Source organism: Chenopodium album, chromosome 22 (genome assembly GCF_948465745.1).
Source record: "Chenopodium album chromosome 22, dcCheAlbu1.1, whole genome shotgun sequence".
Taxonomy (NCBI): Eukaryota; Viridiplantae; Streptophyta; class Magnoliopsida; order Caryophyllales; family Amaranthaceae; genus Chenopodium; species Chenopodium album.
The window spans coordinates 9,522,014-9,531,786 of record NC_137855.1 but is presented as its reverse complement, the minus strand read 5'-3'; the positions used below and the strand labels follow the sequence as shown (position 1 = coordinate 9,531,786).

General features: G+C 32.2%; 1 protein-coding gene across 1 annotated transcript; it reads left to right on the top strand.

Annotated features, from left to right (window-relative positions):
* The first annotated feature begins 313 nt into the window (after window positions 1–313).
* Window positions 314–5,080, top strand: LOC145605828 (putative serine/threonine-protein kinase WNK9). Its single transcript, XM_081661892.1, has 7 exons — window positions 314–822; window positions 939–976; window positions 1,206–1,433; window positions 1,695–1,915; window positions 2,829–2,986; window positions 3,140–3,578; window positions 3,688–5,080. The coding sequence occupies exons 1-7, from the start codon at window positions 748–750 to the stop codon at window positions 4,773–4,775; spliced, it is 2,247 nt and encodes a 748-aa protein (XP_081518018.1). The 5' UTR covers window positions 314–747; the 3' UTR covers window positions 4,776–5,080.
* The last annotated feature ends 4,693 nt before the right edge of the window (window positions 5,081–9,773 follow it).

Sequence of the window (9,773 nt, the reverse complement as noted above, 5' to 3'; positions counted from 1 at the left end):
CATGCTCTAAGACCAAAGACATTTATTTAGACACGAAAAAAGTGTAGTACAAGTTTTTGGTATTTTAAGAGCCACAAAGACTAGTGATAAGAATCGCTTCAAAAAAAACAAAATAAAAAAATGATAAGAATCGAACCTAAATCTCATAAAATCGAAAAGGAAACTCTAATCACTAAGTTATACGGATACCTCACCCACAAAGACTACGGAGTGCAACTTTACAAGTTGGATCCAATGTGCCACAATCTCCGCACATATAAAAATATATAATCCTCTCAAAATTTCATTTCATTTCCATTCATAATTTGCAACATAAGGTACAGAAAGTATACATAAAACTTTCATCTTCACCCCAAAAAAACAAAAGTTTCACGAAATTTAGAGAGAGAAAAAAAAAGGGATAATCAGTATTATTATAACCAAACACACAAATAAAAATCGAAACAACTCCTCTTTCTTTCTCTCTCTTGCTTGTCATGTTCCCTGCTTAGAAGTGGGTAGCTCTGTAAATGTCTTGCATAACGTTTTTTTCCTTCCTTTTTTCTCATCACATGAATAATTGATCAAACTTTTTATCAAAAAGAAGTGGGTATTTTTTTTTTGTGTGGTGTCAGAGCTTAAAGATTTAATCAAATTAAAAATAAAATTAGCTGTTACATTTTTTAGATATATATATTTATTGAAGAAAAAAATTGGGGGAAAAAATTAAATAAAGGGGTTTACTGAAATTAGTGATTGGTGAAGGAAATGAATGGTTTTTCACATCTTGATGATGAGTGCTCTGAGTTCGTTGAAGTTGATCCAACTGGTAGATATGGCAGAGTAAGTAGAAATTAATTATTTTTTCTTAATTTTTTCGATTTATGACTACCATTTTAGCTTGATTTTTCTGGGTTTTGTTGCTAATTTTTTCAAAATTTTTTTTTTTTTGGTTGCAGTATAATGAAATCCTTGGGAAAGGAGCTTCCAAGATAGTGTATGAAATCTGAACTTCTACTCTTTAATTTTAGATTTTTTTTTTTTTTTTTTTTTTTTTTTTTTTTTTTTTTTTGTGGGTGATAATGAGTAGAACTGATTTCATTGGTTTATCTCATTAAGATTAATGATTTTGTTAATGGGAAATATTTTTGGGTAATTTTATGAGATGGGTATTTGCTAGATTTGCAAATTAATTGATTTTTTTTTTGGGTGATTTGTGTTGACAGATATAGAGCATTTGATGAATATGAAGGGATTGAAGTTGCTTGGAATCAAGTAAAACTTTATGATTTTCTTCAAAGTCCAGAAGATCTGGAAAGGCTATACTGTGAGATTCACCTACTAAAAACATTGAAACACAAGAATATAATGAAGTTCTACACTTCCTGGGTTGATACAGCTAAGAGGAATATCAACTTTGTTACTGAAATGTTCACTTCTGGCACTTTAAGACAGTAAGTCAACATTTCTCTAGGAAGTTTGTGTTAATATTCGAGATTGATCAATCTTACACACATGAACTAGACAAATCCGCATCCTGGATTAGCGAGTGGTTTTCAATTAGCTGTATATGTATATGGTTCGTCGTGTGTGACATTGATCAATCTCGGATATTAACATCTGTCAACTTTTCTTTTTCTTTGGCCAATTGGATTTATTTTTTAATGTTATTGATACTTTCTTACTTATTATATGCCAATCTTTAATTTGATTAGGTATAGGCTAAAGCATAGGAGAGTAAACATCAGGGCAGTGAAGCACTGGTGTAGGCAGATCTTAAAAGGGTTACTTTATCTTCATAGCCATGACCCACCAGTGATTCACAGAGATCTTAAGTGTGATAATATATTTGTTAATGGTAATCAAGGAGAAGTTAAGATTGGTGACCTTGGTTTGGCAGCAATACTCAGGAAATCTCATGCTGCGCATTGTGTCGGTATGCTTCTTCAATCATCTTCTTAACTGAGCTTTATTTATGGGTTTTGTGTCTGCTCTTGGAAGGTTGACATTTGTATGGTGTAAAAGTTGCAGACCCTGTGACCTCTTCAATGCCCCAATAGGCATACCGTGACACTAAGCTGTCATTGTTCTTAAAATGTAATAATGCATGTATGGTGTCTGATTTGGTTATGTATATGGACTGCCTTGACCCCACCGACGACTTGGGTGTTGGTAATAGGGGGGCGATAATGAGCTGAGCTTGAGCGTGGGTTTTTTTTGGCTCTGCTTGATAGAGTTCAAACTTGAGTTGGTCGAGCTTGGAGAATCTATTCTTTTGCCTACTTGCCTAGGTTAAGCTTGTTATGTGCTTGAGCAACAAGTTGCAATGAGGCAACTTTAGCTTTATAAGTTGCAACATTTCTGTTGCGACTTTATTTCAATTAACAATCTTTGCTAGCATGTATTGAAATCTGAAATCTATACTTTTTCATTTACAAAAGCTATCTAATAAGAATGCTTGAAAAAAGTTAAATTACTTCTGAGCTTTCGAGCCATTGCTTAGATTGCTCAACTTCAAAGATCTCAAATTTTGACCGAGCTTTGACCACTTTGAATTGGAGTATATAAAGCTCATTAACATGCCTAGCTGTTGTCATTTATTTGGTTTGGTGTGCTGATGCTGTTGTTGTAAATAAATCAACTTTACTATTTTAAATGAGGTTTTGATGTCCTGTCATTCAGTTGTGACATTTAGCTGAATGTGATTTGATTAGGTTATTATAAACTTACAAGGTTTATGGAGTTTAGGAGCTATTGATCTGATTAGGATTATAGAAAGATTTACTGGCATTGTTGGCAAATAGGTTTAGAAACTTTATGATAAATGTGTGGAATCTTTTAATATTCAGGAACACCAGAGTTTATGGCCCCGGAAGTCTATGAAGAAGAATACAATGAATTGGTTGATATTTATTCATTTGGGATGTGCATACTGGAAATGGTCACTTTTGAGTATCCATATAGTGAATGCTCTAATCCGGCTCAAATCTACAAAAAAGTTATCTCTGTAAGAAATCTGTTCCTCCAACAAAAGCCCACCATGGGATTTCTTGAATACAGTTCACTTTTATCTGTACTTCTTTCATTCCTAGCATATGCTTACCCGTGTTTCATACACTAGCATATTCTTACCCATGTTTCATACACTTCTAATTTTTAGGGTAAGAAGCCTAATGCTTTCTACAAAGTGAAAGATCCAGAGGTGCGGCAATTCATTGATAAATGTCTGGCAACTGTCTCATCAAGGCTCTCGGCAAGAGAGCTTTTAAATGACCCATTTCTCCAAATTGATGATTATGATGATGATTCAAGGCAAACTGAGTGCCAAAGTGAATTTGATGATCTCGGTTCTTTAATGAGACAGCCTTCTTTCCTTGAACATTACAACAGTGACAGCTCCTACCTTAATGGGTACTCCAATGGCATTGATTTGGAATCCTATGAGTGGGGGTATCATCCAAGTGAGATTGAAAGTTCTGGTATTGACTTATTTGAACACCATGAGGATGACCATTCTGCAGATGTCGACATCACTATTAAAGGAAAGAGAAGGGAAGATGGCAGCATCTTTTTACGACTTAGAATAGCTGATAAAGAAGGTCATCCTCTTGATATTCTCATTTATGTTTATACCATGTAATTTATTTGTTTTTGTTCTTTTTTTTTGCGTGCACAGATCTAAGCCTGTCAAATATTTTATTCGTGCAGGACGCATCAGGAATATTTACTTTCCTTTTGACATCGAATTGGATACAGCTTTAAGTGTTGCAACTGAAATGGTTGCTGAGCTTGAAATTACTGATCAAGATGTGACTAGCATTGCAGATATGATTGATGGGGAAATAGCCGCACTGGTACCTGGCTGGAAGAAAGGTCCAGGATATGAAGAAACTCCCTGCTTTTCTGATATGAAATTGTGTGAAAATTGTGCTTCTACCCATACTTCGATAGGCTCTTTAATGGATTTTTTGTCAAGCAATCCTGGAGCCTTCAACCCAGCTTTTTTAGAATGCCCTAATGGTTGTGCTGCTGCTATACATGGAAGGTTCGAAGAGATCACATTTCAAGTAGATGGGTCTGAGGATCATGGAGCGGAAGCTTCAAAACTATCCACTTCATGCCATACTAATGGTGGTATTCATGGTGGAACTTGGGGTGGTTGTGAAAGTGTGGAACTTAGCTCACCTGGCTCTGGAGGAATTCATTCCGATGAAGAGCATGAAACATCTGGTCACCCTGGTTTGCCTAAGGTTGATAATGAAGTAGAAAACCTGACCCAATATGACTCCAATGATGGTGAAAATGAAGTCCAGTGGGGGCTCAGATGGCTTAAAGCCAAATACCAAATAGAGTTGAGAGAAGTCAAAGACCAGAAGCTCGGGATTTCATCAAAATCGTCAACTCCACGTTCCTGTCATGTTGATCAAGATCAAGTAGTTGACAGGTTTACACAATCTTTACACCTTAACCTGTTATTAGAACACGAAAGAAGGATCTTGCAGTCGGAGTCTGACAGTCTTCAGCATTCATTAAACATCGAAGATTTACACAAGAGCTGCCCCAAACACGAAAGAAGTGTCTTGCAGTCAGAGCCTGAGGTTCAGCATTCATCAAACATCAAAGACTTACAAAAGAGCTGCCCCATTTCAAGAATCCCAAGGATTCGGAATTGTGAGGCGATGGAAGGTTCTTATACTACACAGAATTTGGCTACTACAAAGAACTTTACTGGTTCACTCTTACCAAGTGCTCTTCACAGGACTACATCACTTCCTGTTGATGCTGTTTATATATAATAAAATCTGTGAGGTGTTTATATGATTCTTTTTTTCTCAACTTTGATACCAATTATAGAGCCTGGCTTGTATAACCATATCAGTATCCCCATTTTTGTCATGAAATTGGGAAGAGTTGTGGTAGCAATTTATGAGATATGTAGTCAATTTTTTTCGAGAGACTTGTAAAATCTCCCGGGTTAGCGAGGTTTGGGTCCATTTGGCATCCATGTACATTACTCATTTACCTTGCTTAGATTAGGAAAGGAAATGTGTTTATCTTATAATTAATTCTCTTAATATAAAATATTTTCCTTTTCGTCAAATTAATTATGGTCAGAAACTCAGTATCTCTTGACTACTAAAAGATCTAATATAATCTCTTATCCTAAGTTAAATATAGAGAACATAGCGAACATGAGTTTATTCATATTAGAATATGTCTTGAATCTGTACGCATTTTATAAAAACTTAGGCGATGCAATCTATTTTTCCTTGAAATTAATAGAACTTTCTTGCTTAACTGTGGACCTAGGTAACATATCGTTACTTCCTTCTTGTTATTCATCTTATTCTTCTTTACCTTTCGTGCTTCCATCTTATAGATTCACGGTAATTTATTAAAAAATTGTAAAGTAAGAGAAGATTGATAAGAATATTGAGGTGGATTCAATGTTCTGAACACTGTCCATTCCTAAAAACAACCAAAGAAGAAAGCAAAATCTAAGGTGGACTTCATAAAGAGGGTTTGCATTAAAAGACAATAGGAGTGAGTTAGTAGTGATGGATGAAATTCAATTCAATTATTCTGGCTTTGTCAGTTTATATAAGCTGCCATACTAGAAAGAAACTCCAATTTTTATTTTTTTAATTTTAAATATAATACATTTTTTTATTGTTAAAAAAAATAAAATTCTTCAATTTTACTCCAATAATAGAAGAGCTTTGAAGGGGGACCCAACAATTTCATGCATGTAATCTACTACTTGCAGCATGGCTATTACTCTATGGGCCCACTTAGATGTGGGTTTTATGTATTGGGACTAATTGAAGGTCCACATTATCATGATCCTTCACATGATCATGATTTTTAATTTGACTGCTCCTCCCATGAATCTATTATTTTCAACATCATACCAATAATTTAATTGAACTTACTGCTCTTACTTCAAATACTGCCTCCTTCTGAAATTAATAATTACTATTATAAGATGTTAGATTATTTTTATTTTTATTTTTTACAATATTATAATACTCCATAGTAAAAATTATGTGTATATCCTACTCGGATCTTTTATCTTGTGTGGCGTTAATGGATGCAAAAAAATTTAAAGCTGGATTTTGGTAGATACGTTGTAAATCCTTAATTAATAAATTATATATTGAGTAATTTTAAAATTATTTTTAAATAAGGGGTACATAATAGTCATTTCTTAATTGCCAACTTTCTACTTCACCCCGACCTCCATTTCACTACGATATCGTTCTAGCATGAAATTGACGTTGATATATACACCTTCAAGTAAAAATTGAATGCCCTAATAGGAAAACAAAGTCAAGTCAATCGATAGTTTTAATAAGCTAATGACTTACAACTTCAGTTGGGGTTAAAGTTATTTTTATTATTATTATTCTAATAATTTTGTCAATTCTGTCTCTCTCTCTCTCTCCTATTTTAATGTGTATGTTTATGGTTACAAATAAAAGTAATTTGAAATGCAAGAAGAATTTTAAAACAATTTCTAATTAACAAAGATAAATTACATGATAATTTACAACAAGTGTTAGCCTTTCAGTCATGTAATGTAGATAAGATGTATTTATAGCATTGACAAGACTAACTAAAGATTTTAATTGCTGGTGGAAACATAATTGCATATAGCTCTTAGACATTTGCTCAAAGAGTTTAATGCACAATTGCACATAACATTTGGATGCATGTACCAATCAAAGGAAACATATATCAAAGTTTATTAGGTGCATTTCCCTCAAGAAAAAAAAAATTTAGGTGCATTTATATGGGATACACAATAATATAGATGTGATCATTGTGAGCCAATAATAACTACTTAACTATGCCCTAAAAGGCAAAAACACAATAAATTACATTATCCAATTGTCCAATCAGGCAGAATATCTTGCATTAACTACAACTACTTTTAATACAAAAAAAAAAAATAGATTTTTAGGTTATCCACCCCTTTTCTCACAAAACTTGGAATGTCTTTCATTTATAGTTACATAATCACAATGATTGTACAAAACATATTGTAAATGATCATATTTCTCATTATTGCAACCAATTTATCAAGGTGGCAAAATGATAAATGCAAATTATTTAGAAAATCATTGTCATAACATGCTAATGTATAGAACTTAGAAAATACTTCGTACACCTTTAAACATTACTCCATATTATAACTAACTTCATATAATAATATACGTTTTGTTTTGTCTATTTAAGGGTGTTTATTTCGCATAAACTCAAATTCATATTCAACTAATTATCTCTGATTTTCATGTTATATGTACACCACCTAATCGGATCAAATTAGACTTAAAACTTATATTTTATTAATAAGGTTTGAACAGTACAAAACGCATCCTTAATATTAAAATATATACTCCCTCCGTTTTGTTTAAATGAATCATCACTTTGATTTTTGCACTATTCACATCTCATGGTTGACTAAATTTTTTCACCTCTATAAAATAAGTAAATGTAATTATATAATACGAAGTATATCATTAGATTAGTTATAGTTTCATAATACAATTTTGTTACAATCTTTATTAGTAGATAATCAAAGATGTTAATGGTCAAAGTTGTATCTCATTAAATATACCGGTCAAACTAATGCAAATAAAAATAAAAAAACAGAGGGAGTAACATTGACTGAATATTACTTTCTTTTATATCACAATGTATTTGTAATTAAGACTGTATTGTATTACTTTTTCAGTTCTTTTTTATTCTTTCTATGATTTTTTATTTTTATTTTTTATTTTATTTGTAGAAGATTTTCAAGAAGTAGTTGACATGTTGAGTTATTGACTGAAAGCTAAAGGTAAAATCTTGTACAGTAGATACTATGGTCTTTAAAATCAAACATATTGATTCAACATTCAAGCACCATTAAGCAAGGCCAACCTTTTTGAAAAGTGCAAGCAGTCAATTGTATAAAACCAAGGTAAGGAAATCGATAAAAGGGATCTTGAAAACCTAATTAGTGTACATCTATATCGATCTAGAAGGTTAGACTAGCCAAATTTTCATGCTCTCTTGTTCAAAGTACATTATTTTAACCAAAATTTACTTAATAGGCAATATCAATTAAATGAGATTTGAATCAAATTAGCATTGATATTGCAAATTGGACCCATTTGTTTAAGGTGCAAATTGGATCAATTTGTGTCAGCTAGGTAAGGAGATAAAAGTGTATCATTTGATAACAAATCACAAGAAATGAAATATGACGAAAGTACAGAGAACAAAATAAAGACTAAGGCTCAATTCTTTTGAACTTTCGGGTAGAGCAGAGCAAAGTAGAGCAGGAGTTAGTAGAGCAGAGCAGTTTTCAGCAGACCAAATTTGATTTCAATAGAGTAGAATAGATATCAGCAAGGCTGATCAGCAGAGCAGATGAGAGCCTAATAATTAATTAATAATATAAAATGTTAAGAAATTAAACTAAGGCGGTATAATATTGTATTAATAACTTTCTTGTAGAACTTTCTAATTCATGCATGTATGTATATTAAGGTGAAAGGTTAAAAAATTATTAGGATGAGGTTAGACTAAATAAAGTGATGGCATTGGTAGGTTAGGTCATGATTAGATAACTTTTGGAACATACTTAACTTTATTTTCTTCACATCAATCATGTGAAGATAATGATGATGGATAGATGACATGCCATCCTTTTAGTAGTTTACGATTATGATTAATTAATTTATTAATTAATGTCATTAATAAGCACAAAAGAGAGTGATATTTGACAACGGTTGTGTTCCATTATAGGACAGAAAACACCAAAAGCAAAGTGACGTAAACATTTTATAAATTTTTTGGAAAAATAATTAAAATTCAGAAAGCAAAGAAAAGATCCCATGTTGAATGCAGCACACGGGCATCAGGTTAATTGTTTTTTAATTTTTAGTTTTTAACTTATTTTATTACTGGAGGCAATTTTTATTTTAATTTTTATTTACTTGATAAAAGCAGTCTTTGCATGTCTGTAATTCATTAAATTTTAAAGCTATCCTTTCCTAAAAAAAGCTATCCATTTTGGACCCCTTAGTAATGTTATGCCACTATAGAGCAGTAAATTATATCAGTGTATCTTATGTGCTATTGATCACACCGTGTAATCACATATAAAATAATAAAATAATCCCTATAATACTTATCAAGTAACTCTTATAATAGATTAAGTAACCCCTATAATACTTACCAAGTAACTCTTGTAATACTGATTAAGTAACCCTTAAAACACTAAACGAGTAACCCTTTAACACCGATCAAATAACTCCTTAACACTGACTAAGAAACTCCTATGACACTAACATATTGAAATACGGTATAGCCCGACATATATAAGAATTTGTGTTATTATTATTGCTTTCCAACAGCTAGCAAAGTTTTTATCCTAATCTTAAAATAGTCCAATCATGAGTTTATAAAAGGATGTGATGGACCAAACAGCAGCCAACCGCCGACGTTATAGTGTAATGCAACTTTTTACCTTGTTATTGCTACATGCATGGCCGACATGTCATCTACCAACATTGTGTTTTACATCTCATCTCTTGATTTATTTTTTAATAATTATTATTGGCCTTATTTAGTTATCTATTAGAGTATATATTAGACTTATTTAATTTGTCTTTTGTTGTTTTTTAATTGTGTACTCAAAACTCAATTAAGAAGGTTTGTCATTTGTATTAAGGAGTAAAACAATACGTGATAGGATTATTACTTATTGGACAAGCAAGTAATATTAGTTCAAGCTAATAGGC

Bases quoted from the DNA above. Each gene is read 5' to 3' on its own strand.
- LOC145605828 (XM_081661892.1), top strand. From the start codon at position 748: ATGAATGGTTTTTCACATCTTGATGATGAGTGCTCTGAGTTCGTTGAA. The intron at 1,916-2,828 runs GTATGCTTCTTC...TTTAATATTCAG, and splicing joins TCATGCTGCGCATTGTGTCG to GAACACCAGAGTTTATGGCC. The intron at 3,579-3,687 runs GTCATCCTCTTG...TTATTCGTGCAG, and splicing joins TAGAATAGCTGATAAAGAAG to GACGCATCAGGAATATTTAC.